The sequence below is a fragment of the Anas acuta genome, chromosome 2, assembly GCF_963932015.1.
Source record: "Anas acuta chromosome 2, bAnaAcu1.1, whole genome shotgun sequence".
NCBI lineage: Eukaryota > Metazoa > Chordata > Aves > Anseriformes > Anatidae > Anas > Anas acuta.
This window is the reverse complement of record NC_088980.1, coordinates 25796318-25814930: the sequence shown is the minus strand read 5'-3', so window position 1 is coordinate 25814930 and position 18613 is coordinate 25796318. Positions and strand designations below refer to the sequence as shown.

General features: G+C 36.2%; 1 protein-coding gene across 3 annotated transcripts in view; it reads right to left on the bottom strand.

Annotated features, from left to right (window-relative positions):
* The window catches only part of CASD1 (CAS1 domain containing 1), a 33162-nt gene that overhangs the window by 4259 nt on the left and 10290 nt on the right, over nt 1-18613 (bottom strand). The window contains exons 3-16 of one of the 3 annotated variants that reach the window (XM_068673977.1): nt 18350-18470; nt 16822-16866; nt 14674-14736; nt 13322-13366; nt 12505-12628; nt 10594-10808; nt 9118-9543; nt 8627-8716; nt 7926-8045; nt 5561-5717; nt 3896-3975; nt 2727-2828; nt 1305-1445; nt 707-784 (exon numbers count right to left, since the gene is read on the bottom strand). In XM_068673977.1, the coding sequence (XP_068530078.1) occupies nt 707-784; nt 1305-1445; nt 2727-2828; nt 3896-3975; nt 5561-5717; nt 7926-8045; nt 8627-8716; nt 9118-9543; nt 10594-10808; nt 12505-12628; nt 13322-13366; nt 14674-14736; nt 16822-16866; nt 18350-18470 (1807 nt within the window). The remainder of the gene's footprint in view (nt 1-706; nt 785-1304; nt 1446-2726; nt 2829-3895; nt 3976-5560; nt 5718-7925; nt 8046-8626; nt 8717-9117; nt 9544-10593; nt 10809-12504; nt 12629-13321; nt 13367-14673; nt 14737-16821; nt 16867-18349; nt 18471-18613) is intronic. The other 2 variants (XM_068673976.1, XM_068673975.1) reach the window with 2 other exon arrangements.

The following is an 18613-nucleotide window of genomic DNA, read 5'->3' as shown; positions in this document are numbered from 1 at the left end:
AGTCTGAAAATTGCAAGTCTTATAACTTGCTATGCTATTGCAATATGTTTACAGCTTCAGTAGAGTCATGAGAAAGATGGCTACAAATATAACTTCACCTTCAGTTTTTGAAGACGAAGTGTAGAAAAGATGTTGAGATGGGCGTATTAACATTAAAATACTTAAGTCACACATGCTGCCCTTCAACTGGGCAAGCTACAAGTGGGAAAAAAAAAAAAAAAGAAAAGAAAGAAACAGAGGGAATAGGATCAAACAGCTGGGGCTAGGTACAGCGGGGAAGACAGTAAGAGGAAAATTTAACTTAAAACCACACACGTGACCCTGCAGCCCACCTCTTCTCTAAAAGTAACCACAGGGCTCACTTAGTACATTAACACCGCCCAAACTGTAATGCTCCCCTACAGCTCTCTCCTTTTACCACTGCTGTGCAATTAGCTAGAAGTTGGTTTTGGCCTTGAATTGTGTATGAACGTACACTAATGACATTAAGGTTAATCAAAAGCATAATCACAGGATGTAATTTCAGTAATAAAACAATGAAAAACAGCGAGCAGTGTAGTTAAATCCTTTTTCTTTTTCAGACATGAAGATGAAGCCAATCATCTGACACTCCACACTAAAGCATAAACATTATATTTAAAAACAATTAAAAAACAAACAAACAACACTCTAGATTTGTCACTGTAAGGAAAAAGAATATAATTACCTGCACCACAGAAACAGAAGGATGCAGTTCATTGCACTCTGTTTTGTTTTTACAGCTACTAGCCCAAATGGAGTAGGTCTAGAAGACAATAAAAATCAGTCTGGGTAACAATTGTATGTAACATTTAAAACCGAACCAACAGACAAGTTGTTCTGAAATGCTTCAGCAATAATTGTTTCATGGAGATTTGGGACAGTAATAGAAAGAACAACATTGTACTTAATTTTGTGTTTCTCTCAAATTCTTTGCAGCTGATGAATACCAGACTTATTCACACCCAAGGATGAAAACGTACTGTTGACTTTTTTTTTAACCACAATTAGACAAGTGATCAAGAGTGACACACAAAAAGTGATCAAGAGCAACATTATCTACCATACTAGTTATGATCTAGTTTTCTTATAATTTTTGCAATGACCTGGAAAAGCCATGTTTTCATCTACAGTTCACTGAAAAGACATTTCAGTCTGCTTAAAAATACACAGCTGAAATATCCCCACATTTTTTAAAATCAATGTGTTTCCTGAACAAGAACTTCAAAAAGTGGATTCTGTACAGATTTACAAGCTTGACTGTAATAGTTAAACTAGATACATACCATAAAGGATACAATTGAAATAAATAATAAAACATTTGAAACTCTGTTGGAGAAAAGTGCATCTCCCTTTCCTTCTGAAATCATCTGACGTTTCTGCAATGCCAGATAAATAAAAGCAAACAGCATCCCATGAAAAACCACCTGTGGAAGACAAACAATGCAGTGAATATCTCATGGCTTTTACATGTACTTCAGGTAAAAACTTTTTCAGCAGAAATGCTACTGTAAAATCTATTTGTAATACCAAAGCCTAGAGGTCAGAAGTCCCTTTCCCAGATTTACTGAAACTAGCAAAAAAAAAAAAAGGCTTCCTACACTGGAGTGCTCTAAGCTGCATTTTTAACTCACCTCAAAAACTAAAATGAAGTATTCCTACTAATGCTTCCCAGAGTGTTAAAGACATGAAATTTAAAGCAGCTTTCAAAGTACCTACTATCCTCTCTGCAACCTATGCCAGCACCAAAAAGGGTTTACTCTGGGGAACAAACTTTGCACTCTGGCCTTCTCCAAGCCGGCAGGTGAAAACATCTTCACAAAGCACTGAAAGTGCTTTCCTCTCACAGACACAATTCATCATTAGCTACCAAAATGATGCTGTTTCAGGCCCACGCACTGTTAGTCTTCAGTATTAATTTGGGACTTCCTCTTTAGCAGCATTGCAGAATACACACTGCTTACAGCCAACAGAGCTCCACGTCTGAGATGTTGCAGTGCACCATGAACTCCACAAATTTAAGTTACTGAAGGGAGAACACAGGGAGAAGCAAGCATGTGATCCAGTTAAGGATAAGGTTAGCAGATAAATGCTCTCATCTCAGACACTCTGCTTACATTTCCAAGAAAGGAAAGGAAAAAAAAAAACAAAAAAAAACAGTTTCTCCCTGTTCTATCCTCAGCATTGTAGAGTCAATAATGGGGAAAAAAGGCACTTTGCCGCTGTAGAACCATTTGAAAGTATGTGCAATACTTTCTGGTTTTGGCATCAAAATCCCAATTTTAACAAAACTACTGTAAAAGTTACCTTAACAGAAATACATGTTTAATTGAGACAACCTTCAAAAAGCATTAAAAAAGCCACCAAAACAGTTAGTTTTGTATTTCAAAAGCCCGAAGCGCTGCTGGTAGTACATTGTCACAGTAAATTTTTTGACGAAAGACAAACTAAAGATCATATTTATTTTAAGCAACTAAGCAGGATCCAGCAGCAAGTAAGTCAATGTCTATCAAAGCAAGGCTTTGACAGACATTTGCAGAATTAAGATAGATGTGCATTAATCATGAAATGAACAATTCACTGTGACAGACTCTTGCTTTCTCTAGAGGAAGGGAAAACAACCATCCCCCACCCTCCAGACTAAAAAAAAACAAAACCAAAAAAAACAACACGTAAAAGTACAGTATAGAAATGCAAATGTTACATACATAGCGATCTAACTTCCACCTAAACCACCATTCGTAGACATTCCCATTCAGTTCAAAACACTTGGACAGTGGCCAAAATGAAAACACCTTCTCAAATGCACCCTGTAATTTAACAACAACAAAAGCATTGCAAAAGCATTAACGTTAATGTCAACCAGGTTTACTACATTTAAATCAATCAGATGTCTTTTGGTATTATGTCATCCCAATTTCAGCAGTATAAATCATCTGACCTTGAAGTTAAGTGGCATCACCAAATCAACTGGCTTCCTCAAACATTCCCTACCCCTGCCAAAAGCCAAAAAGCAAACAAACAAACAAAAAAAAAACCACAAAACCAAAAATACTTCAGATGAAAAAGGTTCTCCTGTTTTGTTTTCCCATAAAGGTGGGCACTTCTTCCTTTTTGTTCTGCAGTCTTAAAGGAAGAGATCCACCTATGTGTTGGGAGAACAAATGCATACTCTACAGGAAACTATACTTCAACAGGCTTAAAAATAACAGCAGATTAAAAAACACACAAAAGGCACTGCAAATTATAGGTGACAAACTCTGTCCTTACGCCCCTCATTTTTACTTAAAGTATGCACTAAATTGATAAATTACAGAATCACAGAATTGTCTAGGTTGGAAGAGACCAACCTAGGTCAGAGGTTGGACTCGATGATCTAACACTAACAAGTCCTCCACTAAACCATATTGCTAAGTTCAACATCTAAATGTCTTTAAAAGACCTCCAGAAATGGTGATTCCACCAATTTAGCATGAGAACCAATCTTCTGATAAAGTATCGAAGCCAACAGCAAGTCTCTAAGAGACACAAATGTTGGTATTGCCATATGATATCTGATTCAAAACCCAGTAACTTTAGATACAGCACATTCAAAAAAACAAAACAAGAAACGTACCCCAAACAAACAAAACCCATACACCTCCATATTTATTACACTTGTAGTAGTATACCAAAAACATGTCAAGCATTACAAAGAAATGAGTTAGACACCGTTGTTTTTTTTTTTTCCCAGCAACTGTACCAATTCAAAACCATGAACAGGTTCAATTTTTCTTGTTTATTTATGATATAGAAGCAAATACTCAAGTCATGAGTGCATTAAAAAGCAGTTAATACTGTTCATCAGCAAGGATATGAAGAGTAAGAGTTTACAAACCTGAGAATATGACAGAAAATATATACAGGCCAGTAAGCAAATCAGTTTAAGCAGTAATCCGAAGTGCCATAAGCAGTTCCCTAAAGAAAAAAATAAATTAATCAGTATATGGTCATCAATTTTTCCACTAGCAAAAACAATGAATATTTATACATATTTAATAATAATTGCCAACTATTAGTGTAGCCATACTCAGTAATAGATGCATTCATAAATATTCAAATCCCACCAGCACTATTTTATCACTAACTATATATTTAGACTTTATATTTTACTTTAAGCAATTAAAATAAACATTTATAGTAATTACCGGACTGTTAATCCTAAACTAAGCCTCACATCTGAAAACAAGGACAACATAAATAAAGAATCAGAATGTCAGTGTTCAAACAGAAACACTGTTTTAAAGCCTCTGCTTTCACATACATTTCACACAGGTACTTCTAATTCTAGCTGAATGCAAAATAAAGTCCCCAGCAGCTGCTGTTCTGTGAAATACGTAGAGCACATATTCCTAAACTCAGAGCTACCAGCTGACCTGCTGTTCAGCTTGAGTACATTAAGGACAAGTGTTTTGTTAAGACAAGCCAGATAAACTGTTCCTCAAAGCTGTCAACTGATATTAACCTCTACCCAGGCTTCAACACTGCGAATGAGAAATTATCTCCTCTCACCATACAAACTGACAGCTATTAGTAAGGAAGTAAACATAAAAGTTGTCACTAGATTTTCTAATTTCACAGTAATTATTTCTCTGCAATACACAACAGTCATTTCACTGCACCTGGAAGATTGCCTCTGTAGAAATATAATATATATATAATATATATATATATATATATATATACACACACACATATATATACACATATATGATGTATTTGCCTTCTAGATGTCTTGTAAAATTGCTAACTGTATTTCTGCAACATCTAATCCTAGCATGTATTTGAGGTATTTCATTTTCATATCTGCAGACTATAAAATTCAGATTTCACTCCATCAATAGGGAAAGAAGACCTAAGACTCTTAGAGTTGTTAGTTTTAATTTAGGTGAATTAAATAATAAGCATTACCACATGATGACAGCTCTTCAATAAACTGTAATCCATGAGAAACTGGGATTTCACTTCAATTTTTATTTAAAATATTCGCATCATAAAAAACAGTTTCCAAAGTCCACTTAACATAAGAGACTAAGGCCCTTCACAACCCCCTTTTTGTCTGGACATGGCAGAATTAATGCTCAAGATGGATCAGGAATGCTAACAGTAGAAAATGGGAACGTGTGGATGATCGTAGTTCTTGCTAGACCTGTTCCTACACTACAGTAGTAATTTTGACTAGCATAGACCATGTAATATTATGATTTTAGCTTTCATTCAGTATATCAACTTTTGATAAAATACATTTCTGATGGTCAAAACCCACAGAAAAGAACTCTATGACTATAATCAGAGATAGAGGAGTTCAGTTTCCAGCCGTTTTATGTTTCAATGGACATTTCATTCATCTCTGACAAACTGTTTATGTGAGCAGCCATTTATCATACTTTGTGCATGTACAAATGGGCTGAGATCTCCTGACAGTAGTTTTCTGTGTGGTTATGATCTGTAGTAACATGGACACATTTTAACGCAGAAGAATAATAAAGGAGTATTATCCTACCGTTTGCTTTCTTCTGGACTATCTGAGGCCACGTGGCCAAGGTGGCATAAATGATCATGAACCAGACAGTGACTAATGGCACGAAGTAGTAGAACTGGTAAGGTCGGTCCATCACTATGCACAGTACCACGACCAAGAAATTGAGACGAAATAAAACCTGGAGGGAGTCAGAGGAAAGAAGAACACATTTCCATCCAGGGTATATAAACCGGGAGGCAAAGCTGGGAGAGATGAGGAATATGTTTCTTTAACATTATCCGAAAAGCACCTAAGTATTTCACACTTTACTCCCTGATTATATTCCAGTTGGCACATGGGTAAGTATCTCAGGGAGCAACACCAATGCAGTGTGAGACGCAGGCTGGTTATGGAGGACTGGGCCAGTCTACCCTGACCTATTTTGGCAGTGACAGCAATGAAAACTGGGTCAAATGAACCGTCCCCAGCCTGGGGACAGAGTGAGAATGCCAGCTGCTGGATGCTGTCACCACCACCCTGCTTGCACTAACAGCCAACAGGGCTGGCTTGGTTAAAGTCAGGCCAGTGCCCCTACCCGTGCTGCGCCTGGGCTGGAGCCCTGTGCTTAATAAGCAGGACGATCCCAGTTACAGTGTGACTCTTAATAGCAATAGGAGGGTTTTGTTTCTTTCTTTAAAATCACTGCTACAGCACACGCTGCCAAACCTGGGAGGGAAACCACAAAAAGAGACACACTCTCCAGTATTCCTACAATGCAAAAAATAGTTTTCTTCATTAACAAATGTAGCCTCTGCTACACTGTCTCTGAGGAAGAAAAACAAAAACAAACCCAAGAGAACTGATATGGCTGATTGGAAAGTATTTACTTTCTCTCCTTCTAACCTTTTGAACTGAAAATTTGTACCCACAGGTGTTTTTCCTGAAGGCTCTTCAATTGTGATAGAGTTTCACTCTTTAACTGAAAGAGAACTTACTCTTTTTTTTTTTTTTCCCCTCCTCCAAAGGAAGCAGCTACATCTGATATGTTTGTGAAACACTCACTTCGAAGAAAGACATTACAGGGGCGTGATATTTCCAATCATATTCTAGATACCAAAATGGTTAAACATACATGTACTGTTATGCAGAACTCCACTGTCCTGACTAACAAAATAAAAATAGCTGGGATCCTGTAACAAGTGAAACAGTAGTGTGAAACATTTGGTGCTGCTATGCAGAGTTTTGAAAGAGGCAGTAAATATTGCAGTGATGCCTCTTGTTCATGTATTAGCGGCTACTTCAGTACAAAGCAGTTGGATACTTAATGAAATAACAGTGTGGAAAGTTTTTTCAACAGATCCAAACCATCACTGATCTGAAGGGAAAAAAAGGAAAAGCAAGTGTTTTGGGACACTATTAATGGTCTCAACTAACCAACCCTGAAGTTTTTCTTTTCACAAACAGTGAAGAAAAGACCCAAAATGCATGCAGAAATTAAAAGCTTGTACAATGTAAGCACTTGGAAATGACTTCAGTTTAAATCAGAGACAAAACAGTGTTTGTTTCATCTACATAATGACTTGCAGTGCTGGGAGCAAGCAAACCGATGTGCTGAATAACTACCTTTATTCACAGAGGAAGACAAAAAAAGAAGGTCTGTACACAACTGCCTCTTGGACTCACCAAACATTTATCTACTTGTCTAAAAAAAAAGCCAATAAACCTCCAACAGAAACACACTAGTAATTAATAATAATAATAGATAGAAAATAATGGCATGGAGCAGGCTGATGTGGTAAGAACAAAGTAAGGGAAACAAAGTGAAGCACTTCCAGTGACTAATTTTGGGAAAGCCATAATTTTTGCTAAAAATTGAGAGCCAATGAGAACGTTCATACCACCTATCTATGCTCAACAGCAGCTGGAAAGAGGCTGCTCCTAAGCGTGATTCACTGCACCACAGATATCCAAGTAAACCTCTTTCTCACCGCTGACTACAGAAGAAACCTAGGAAAATTTAGCCAAATAAGTTTGGAGCCATGGATATCCCCCTCCTTACTGCCAGCCAGCTTGCCCAGATCATTAGCCACATACTGTTTATAAATATATATTGGAAATTGTTACTGCAATGGAAATGCCATTGCTACATATTGGAAAATATTAGATACTTGTGATTCTTTTTAGCTTACATACATGTTTTACATTGTAATTATTATGCATATGCCAGGTGTTTGTATCAGATAAACACAAACAGTTCAGATTAGACAGAAACAGTAGCCATTTGGGATTTGAAAACTCTGGTTAAGTAATCTGGTATCACATTATTTAAGGAGTCTGAATATGTTACAGGTATTTTATTTCTGAAAAAAAAAAAATCCTTATAGAAACAGTAAGTATATATTCTTACCTGACACACTCTGTATACGCCAAAGTCCCCTTTTATCCAAAAATATGAGAAGTGCCCATAACCTGTTTGGAACAGATATGCAGCAACCAGAACTCGAATGTGCATGTACACGGGCAAAAACTGTTGAGAAAAATAATGTACCTTTTATAGATAGTCACATAAATGCTTTTGGTTTTCCTTTTTCTGCATTGCACTAAATCAGGTTTACCAAAGAAAAATATTAAGCTGCATTTCTCGTTTATTACTAAAAGCTCTCTTGTTGCCCTAACCTCTCTGAAAATCTGAGTGTGTTCCTTCTATTCATAGCTCTACAATTTCCATACCCTGTAACCAGTTAAGATAGAGTTAAGAAGGAATCTCTGAAAGCTTACCTTCAAGAGTTTCAAGTTCTGAACATAAAAAAGTGTTTCTAACAATTAAAAGTAAGTTAACACATCATCTACATGGAGGAAACAAGTATATTTTTTCATGGGTTGAGTAATGCATAAAATTCTCTTATCATTGGAACTGAAAGAGAAAAAAACTAATTCTGCAAATACTATTTCTAAAACTACAGGAACAACGGTATTAATTACTCCCTCTATTCAATTCTATTAAGCATTTGCACTATCTTCCTTTTGAAGTAACATGCCTAAATTGCATTCCCACTTGAAAACATGAAATCCAATCCCACTTGAAAACACAATTTTCAAATCACTTACAGTGCTTGCTCCAGAGATATGATAAATCAAAATAACAAGTTGCATCCAGCCCTTCCATTCATCAGTCTGTTCTCTATTTAACACTTTAGTCTAATGCAAAACAAAATAAGAGTGTTGCTATTCCAAAAAGTACAACGAACATCTACAAAATGAGGAGAAAAAGTTCAAAACAATAAACCACTTTATGGCAAATTGGTCTAAATTGTAAAAGCCTTCCTTCTAATGGACACAGGTCTATGAGATGCTAATCTGGTCTACATTCTCACATATCTGAGCTACGTTCACTTAAAGATGGACTGTTTGACAATGGCTTAAAATGCTCGCACCCACATGCTTTTAAAAAGATTTTACATCTAATTGCATGCAAACTTTATATTCCTGAGGATGAGTTACGCTGATTTTAAGAGTTTTACTTTAAGTAATTAGCAATCAGAAATTTACACTCAAACTGTCAAACAATATTACAAGCACAACGTCAACTTGATCATTACCTCTTTGGTATTTTCGGTATAAAATACCCCCAAAACCAAGATGTAGACGATTGGTATGAAGAAAGATGAGTGTGTATAAAATTTATTTTCCTTCATGAAAAGATTTGCTCTGTCACATAGATAAAAATAGGTCATGATAAGACCGAGTTTGCAGAAGGAGTGTAAGAGCATCTCTAAAGTAGAAACATTAGGAGTATTGATGGCAGGTTTCTTCTCCTCTCCCATTTCCAAATCAGTGCATGATTTGTTCTTCCGATAATTATTCCGGTGAATTAAACTGATAATTAAATATCCAATAATGGACAAAGTAAAGAAACAGAAAGCTAATTTCTGTATCAGAGTGAGAGGAGGCTGAGGCTGGCAGCAGGAGCCATCAATGGGCTTCATTATCTTATTGCAGTAGACATTCATTAGAATCATCGCATTCTGTCAAAGAAATAGGCAATTTTCTGATTAATCACTAATTTAAAAGTAAAAATTTTCATCATAAGAAATCTTTAAATAGATTGTGATTTGACAGAAAACATGCAATTCTCTCTTATATTCATATAAGTTCATAGTAGTCCCCCATACACCTAGCTTCATTCAGCATTAAGAGTCAAAACGTCTCTTCCAAAGAGCAAATCCTTGAGCTTTTTGAGGTAAACAGAAAGATTTAATCCTAATTAATCCAGGAGTTGGACTCGATGATCCTTGTGGGTCCCTTCCAACTCGGGATATTCTATGATTCTCATTCTTACAACAGAAGGGCTCTCTTTATGGCTAAAAGGAGCTATAAAGTGCTAAATGGACCATAAATGAAAAATATCTCACTAGTTTAGGTTCCCCAAGGCACACGGTAATGAATATGTCTAAAACATGACAAATAGACTGAAATGTGTGGTGAGATGATATTTACTCCATTCAATACTTGAAAACAATCGAAACCTGCAAAGGAGTAGAACTAAAACTGACACAGCAGAAGAGCTCAGTCACAGAAAGGACAAACTGATAAAGTTCTGAGAGGCTCACTGCATGTGTATGTAGTGATAACATAAGGATTAAAGCCAGTGGCACTTCGTGCAACGGGGAAGGTGTACACTATGTGTTTCTCATCCTGTTTATACTTTTTTCTAAATTAAACTATGTGGGCACATAGGAGAAAAAAGAAGACTTACTCCTTAGCACTGCTTTATAAATCATTATCGCCCTAAATCATTTACGCAGATGAAGGAGTGAAGTTTGCACTCAGGGTCCAAAAGATACAGCTATTTAAAAATAGCTGTAAATCCACTATGTACCATCATGTTAGATATTATGGTTTTTAAACATCAGTATAATTGACTGCCCTCTCACCTACTGGGCTTTTCTGAGCAAAATTTCCTGAAGAACGAGAGTCCTCACTACATTCATATTGCCTGCTGCTTCAGAACATACACATGAAACCTTCTTTTACAGTTAATACCTTTTAATGTTGACCAGCTTAAAAATACTTACTGTATCCCTGCTTGATTCAGGGAGATGCAGGCCATCTGAAGACTTCATAATAGTTTCTTGTGCTATCAGTTTTGATACACTGAACACTTTAACTTTAGCTTTGGAATTTCGGGAGCTGCTGTTCAGAATACGAACAGCTGCTTCATTATAAGCATCTATTTTCTCATTAGTGATCATTTTCCGACTCTCACTCAGCATATCTTCATAAACAGGATCTGAGTTTGAAAGGACAAAAAATGGGCACATTAATCTTCCACTTTGTAAATACATTTACTTAATTCAAGCTGCACAGGCTTCTTTCATTTTGGTAGCCACAATTGTTTAATGGTACAGTAAGAGGTATATAGAGAGAAACGAGCAACTGCAACCAGAGTTGCTTACGATGAAATACTCTTTTCACCATTCCCTAGTTATGCACATGTACTAATAGACCAAAAAGCTTTGGCCAGACATGAATGCCTGTTTTATTTTCCCCAAGCTTTTGTGCTCCATAAAGAGCATATAATGCTGGAGTGTAGAGCTGCTGCTGCCTTTTCTCAGTAATGGAACCTTTACCTGGGGATTCCAAAGCCAAGAGGAAAGATAGGCAGCAGAACAAACACAGGGGGAAAAGATGCTTAAAATTCTGGTCACTGCAATAGAAACCAGTTTCTCATTCCTCTAAGCCACAGTCTATAAGCATACTCTACTTGTTCCTGTTGATTCCAGTTTAACTGATGGTAGAATCTCAGCTTTTCAGTAGTCTGGAACAGTCCTTAGTTGCCTGCCGGCTTCAAAGACTATATAGAGCTTAACACTAAGCTAGACAGGGATCAAAGTCAGGACTGCTAGGTTGCTATGAAAAGCTAGTGATGTTCATAACTCTGGTAAAACACACTCTAAGAGCTAGAAGGTGATTTACTCAAGCCACCTCTTGACTACTTTGGACAGTCAAAGTCTAGACAACCCTGTGTGTACAAAGCCTATGCATACAATGCTCCATGCACAGTTTTTGCTCTTATTCATTCCATTATGAGCATAAAGAGCTCAGAGATTACTTAAATCGACTGGATCTTTCCCTACAAAATGTTAGGACATGTCTGACAGCTAATTGCTTTTGTTACAGATAAATATGGTTTTGAAAGTAATGTGAAAAGATGAATCTGTTGATTCATGTTAACCTCTAGAACCATCTTTAATAGGAACTTCTATGTGACTTCAAGGGTACAGCTGGGTATATTACTATCAGGGCTCAAAACACATTTACATTTCTCACTGAGGCGATAAGAATGTTACATTCCATGGCTAATAAACCAGGAGCACATTCTACTATCAGCTCGTTCAGTTTCAGAGACATAGCTGAGTTCTAATAAAGAAAAGTAAAAGAATGTAAGCTTAGTGCCATCATAAATCTCACAGGTTCATTTTGAACCATGATTTCTGGCTCCATATCTTAATTCATCAGTGCTTAGTGTATAAAGTGTACACTCTAGAAAGCTGAGTTCTCTATATTCTTAGAGTTTGTGTCTAATCATTCTAGACATGTATAGGCTGTTGAACCTTTCCTATTATTTATGTAATCTGAAAATTTAATGGAATATGAATGCAGGAATACAGATGTTTTATGCATTTGTGTTCTTGACTCCCTTGAGACACGTATGGAGCACACCACAGTGAGAATACTCCTGGCACCTTGAGTCTGAGAAAGAGCTAACGACTTTCCTGAGAGAGAATTAAGATCTCCACTACTACAAACAACTACTTAGGTGCCAGCTTGTTATGGCTGCAAGAAAAGCTGCATTAGAATCCAAACAACATATTTAATCTGGAAGTCAGCAGTATGGACTAAGCTCTCCATATTCTTCTATGAAAGAATGGTTCAACAGACAGCAACAGTATGAATTGTTATAAACCAGCTGTTCATCACTTTACCTTGTAAGACCCAGTAAACATCACTACTTTTTGCTAATTTTTCCAAAAGAGGTGCAATTGCAGTGATATTGATTTTATATTGTGTGAGGGCTTCACTGCTGCCATTGTGAATCTTGATAGACCACTGGAAAATTAAACAAAAAGAGATTCAGAACCTGTATGTCTCCCAGTAGATAAATCTACACAGCTAAAATACCTATTTTTACATATATCTTAGGAAATATTCTATTCAACATAAAGTCAAGTTTTAAAAAGCAGAGCACCAGAGAGACATTCTCAGAGCAACCTCCTTTTCTTAAAATAAGCCAGCAGCTTGTAATTCTTTACTTCTATTTATAAACTGTTAAGCTTTGACATCTTAAGATAGACATGTCCAAACTAAGTATCGTGACCAAATCAAAAGCTATGAAAAAGGAGTACAAAGTCAGTTAAAGATACAGAGAAGTTTCAAAATAATGTCAAATTCAAGGTCATGCCAAAGTTTCATCTACCAGCAGCATCCCAGTTAGTACGCAAGCACTTGAATTTTCTTTATGAATAATCTGCTTGGAATGAAGCTACTTCAATTTTTAACCTATAATTCAAGCTAATCAAAGCTTATCAACCAGTATTGCTGCCAGTAAGCAAGTACTGTATATCACATAGCTATAATAAAATGTACCTGATACTTCAGAACTACTAGCAGGAAATTAATTGATAGCATATTTTTATTATTAGTTGCAATAAAAACTTGATCTTGTAATCAGCTTGAGAGCATAAAAATTATCTTACTAAAACTTCCTTCTTTACTCAAACACCTGATATACGTATAACTTACCGTGGCAGCTCCTGCTACAATTATATGAGGTTTTGCCACAGAACCCTAAGTCACAAAGAAAAAATAAATTAGTTTTAAAATATTCACAAATCTCATCTATCATTTGACTTACTGTTCTGGTTAATGAAGACTCATATCTTAAATAACTATGACTTGACTTGTCCCTGTAAGCATTAAATGATGGACATTACAAAGACATCAACTTGTAAAATACCAACATTTTCCTGTAATAGAGTGCAGAGTATCAATAAGCACTTAAAATCACTATCTATTTAGCTTTTAATTTTAATTTATACTGCTATCTAAACACCTCTTCCTAAGGTCAAGTAAACTGTAGGTCACACTATTGAAGTACACTTTATCTTTTTGTATCTCTCCGCATTCTCAAACATCTGTTTGATCTGTCGTACTGATTAAAGTGACCACAAAACCAGTGACAAAACAGAACAAGAATAAGACAGTTGTTGCCCCAAAGGTCTGAAAGTTATGCCCAATGCAAGGAACATAAGATGTACACTAATAGAGGAGTACAAGGAAACAGACGGCGCTGACCTCCTCAGTACAAGTTTTGCCTTGGCAACACCAAGGCTTGAACAGCTCAAGTTTTTTGTAGTAATCACAAAAGAAGAAAAATTAATTATAACTTCAGCTGTTTTGATAGAAGGTGTCTTGAGAGAATTACAAATAAGGTAACAAAAGAATCACTATTGGCCATTATTAAATAAAAGCAAGCTATTCAGAGTCCAAAAAAGGAAGGAAAAACAAAAAAATGAGTTGCCATTCTTTTAACATTTTATTCTTTATCAGAACTACATAACCTTATGCTGAATAATACAACCATCTATAAAACAACTGCGAGACACAAAATAAATGCAACATAATTTGCAGGTAGTATTGAAAAAAAATCAAAACATTTTTAGTTTTCCAAATTGCCTTTGTCCTTCAGCTTATAACACTCAAACTAATGCAAATATCAAAATGCCTGATAACAGAAAAACACAGCCACAGCAAGCACAGACCAAGACAGCTGCCAAATCAGAGTAGAACTGTTTCAGCTCCTACTGGGATGAATCAACCTGCCCCTAGGAAATTTTTTTTTCCTCCTTGTTTTGGTGTTATTATTGGCTCAAGCAAAGCCAGCCATGGGAGACCACAAGATGCCAAGAAATACATACAGCAGCAAACATGCCCCTTTCACTTTTTTTTCATGTCAAATTTCAGATCTCTGGTACATAACCGACTGATTATAATGTCATATGCTGCCGTTGTTGACCTCTTAGTAATTATAACCATGTTTATTAAAAAAGAGGTCAGCTGCAATATTTGCCTAAAATAAACAGTTTAAGACCAACCTCAGTCCAAGATTTGATGCGCTGCCTCATAGAGCCATTAACTTCTGGATACCACAAGAAATCCTGCAAAACAAACGCAGATGTAATCTGTAAGCATCGAGACAAGCATTAGACTAACAACAACAACAAAAAAATAATTAACTAATAGCCACCAGTTGAACTGTGAAGGAAAACCACATAACCCAAAGTGAGATTTCCTTTATAGTAATCATGAAAAGTCTGACAATGCTGTTTTGCTTTTTTTTTTTTTTTTTTTCCTGCCAGACTGCATTAGTCTCCATGGAAAATAAAAATAAAATAAATTATCATGTAGTTCAGGAGGCAGGATTTCATCAAGAAGGTAACTTTCAGCCTCTGGCAAATGGAGTGGCCTCACAGGTTTCCAATGCAATCAGAGCTAAAAACAAGGTCACATCTATAACCTATTTAGTACAGCTTGCTTTTTGCTCAATTTCCCATAGTTTTCTAGCAACTGATTTTTCATTTTTTATTTGAGATGTCAAGAATAGTGCCCAACCTTCATCTAGAAAAACAATCTATATTTTGGCTAGTGCTATTATGCCTGCCAGGTAAATCTGAAGCTACCTACTATCTAGTTACTTCTCAGATGCATACGCATCCAAAGAACTACAAATACACATTAAAGTGAAATCTCAAAGAATGCATATGCAGAAATTATGATGCAGAAACACTACCAGCAGAGAGGAAACGTCTTCTATCTGCACAGACCTAAAGATTTTGTAGTTCTCTTGTGTAATGTAAATGCACTAATTGGTAGGAATCTGTGGGAGATACAGGCAGTATCTGAAGGACAGAATGGTTAGTGTTATGACTGGAAAGAGCAAAATTAAACTTGCCACTTGTTGCTCAGTGCTTTTCTCCTTCATTAGTCAAGTATTTTCCACATTTAGGTCACTTGGTCACAGCCATTCAGAATGTAAAAATTCATCTACCATGCCAATAATGTCAACAGCAATATGGAGCCCAAGCAAGGAAGCACAGTGTCGTGCTTCTTAACTACCCAGAAGCCCAAACCTGCCACCTGAAACCTTAGGGGTTAGACACCTGCCAAGGCTTAAGGTGTTTTAAAGATGTAGCTCTGCCCCAGCCCAAACCAATATGAACACCATTGCCATTAGCCCTTTATTCTGCTTTGTGTTCTGCCCCCAAATTTCCAGCACTCAGCTAATCACATGATGAGCCACATCAGACCTGACCAAAACCAAACCCTACAAGGTAAGCTGGCTGAAACAACTCCTAAAACAGCCTGCTCCACAGCATTACCAGGGCCAGTTACTGTGTGTTCCTGTGTTCATGCTGTAAGCAGCAACAAAATGGGACAGAGTAGGCTTAAATTGCCACAGGCTCACATCCTAAGATGTTATTCCATACCTTAATCATACCCATGTACACAAACAGGTACTGAAAACTCACTGGCAGACAGCTCAGCAAATACTCTGCTTCTTTGGTGTTCATGAACAGAGAAATAAATTGCCTCCAGGTGATAAACAAATATATGACTAGCAGAGTGCCAGCACTACCGACAGCTGTCATGGGAAGCAAGAAAGCTATTGAGGACACCATTTCAATTGCTGGGGCAGGAAACAACAATGCCCTTCATAAAACCTACCCTCAAGTACTTGTTTTTATTTATTTATGTTTAATATCCACATTGTAAACAACACTGTGGTTATTTCTCTATACAGAAACAGTGAAAAGGGTATTTGTTGGGATAGCAGAGAGAGCTTGACAGCAATTATTGCAACCACCACTCCAAGTAAGTTAGTCCAATACATATTCCTATAGCTGTGAATGAGTAAGCTTCCTGGCAAAAAATACTCTTGGAAAGGCCAACTTACAAGATCTGACAAAAAGAAAAATTACACGCACTTCCAAAGTTTATGCCCAAAGCTATCACTCAATACAAGTACTCAAAGCCAAAGTCTTTCAATCTTATACAAAATATAATGTGTTGAGATACACTCCGACATATTTTATTCAAGATCTATAAAGAATGTTGACACTGTAAAACTTCTTTTACTTTTCAACACTTGTGGAAACTTGAAAAATCCATCTCTTACTGCAATTTGTATGAAATTATACATGCGTTATTTATGGCTTGCAATTTAATGCCAGATAAAAGCTTACCACTTTAATTGAAGCAGATTTATCTTCAAAAGGGATGTTTCCATGCTGTCAAAAGAAAAGAAAAAAACACCACAATACAAACAAAGTAAAACAACCTTTGAAAAGAAAATATTACATTCTTATGTTAATTTGCTCTCACCCCAAGTGTTACCGTCAGTAAAAAGGATTTTTCTTGTATAAACTTGTCAGTATACTCATGCAAAATGTTTATGTTATTTCCTAGATAAACAAACTACACTCACAAAGGGTCATTTTTTTCCTGGTAGGATTACATCCAAAGTCTTTCCTTTCTTACACTTCCTTTTTCTAGCCTTCTTGTTCATCTGTCTATCTTCTTCGTATAAAAGAAATGAATCAGTTTTAATTAAAGAATAAAGAAAGTTATCTTGAGCAGAAATAAAGCTGGGGTTATATCATTAAGTTTTTGTGTGAGATTGGAAGAGATTAGTAAGAAGTAGTCAGATACCCCACAATCCTCTTTTTAAAATACTAAGTAAAATACCAGTTTCAATCCTGGCCCAAAAGGACAAGTATATTTCTCTTCCACAAACAGATCTTGATTTTATAAATGCTTTATAAATGCTTGACAAATGACACCTCTCAGCTTAAAATTAATTATAGCACTCTAACATCTCACAGATGCTGAATTCACCCTCACTTTTAGGCAGCATCTTTGACCTAACAAACAGACTAGGAAAAAAAATAGAAAAAAAGTTTTTCCATCAGTCAAATGTCTTTTGAAAAGTCAAAGTGACTGCATACTGCCCACTGGCCAAGGTGCCAGCTTGCACTTCTAAACCACAGAAGTACTAATTGACAAATCTGATCTACAGTTAAAAGTGGAGTGTGTCTTTTCCAACACATACACCCAAGAAAAGAGAGACCTAAGAAGCATGATACAACAATTTAAATCAGAATTCTCTGTTCAGCAAGTGGTACAGCTAAATCCTTTCCTACTGCTTCCACTATAGCAGGCTGTAGTTTACATTCCCCATCTCACAAGAATCTCTGCAGCAGCTATCAAAACAAAGGTGAGACCAGAAGCTATTTTTAGTATTAGCCTCAGGTTAGACCTGGAAATCTGTCATTGCCCCAATGAATTTTATGAGCAGATTACCTCAGCGATCTGACTGACATAAAAAATGACAAGTTGTAAACCATGAATTACTACTGTTTCAACACACGCAATGAAACAATCATTTTCTCATCAAGAAGCCAGATACAAAGCCTAAATTGCAATGGGAGAAGTCAACTTCATTTATTTATCCCCAGACTGCCACAAGCTCTCTCTCAAACTTGACAGTTCATTTCTCAGACTTCCAAATTATCTCATTAGTACTCAAACAATTAGCTTAGTCTAATCTTGCTCTTCTCCAGAATGCCATTTCTTTTTATTGATGGCTAAGCCAGCAAACAGTGTCATTTCTTGTGTAATTTTTGTTATTATTATTTTTAAGTTCTGAGAAGAATTAAGAGGCAAGTTAGGAATAGAAGAAAGAAACAAAAACATCAAAATAAACCACCTCACCTTATTTCCTTCTTCTTTGACTTGGGGATTTATGATTTTTATAAATGAATAGAACAGCTGTCGAATTCTAGAATCTCCTAAAAACACGATATGTTTGTCTACAAGGCAATTTTTTGCTTCACTGTAAAACAAAAACAACAAGACTCGTGTTATTTATATTTATTTATTTAAATAATATTTAATATTTAGTTATTTAAATTTATAATCGAAAAAAAAACTTTTGTTCTTCAGAGAAATCTATAGAAAAATATAGGGAATTAAATA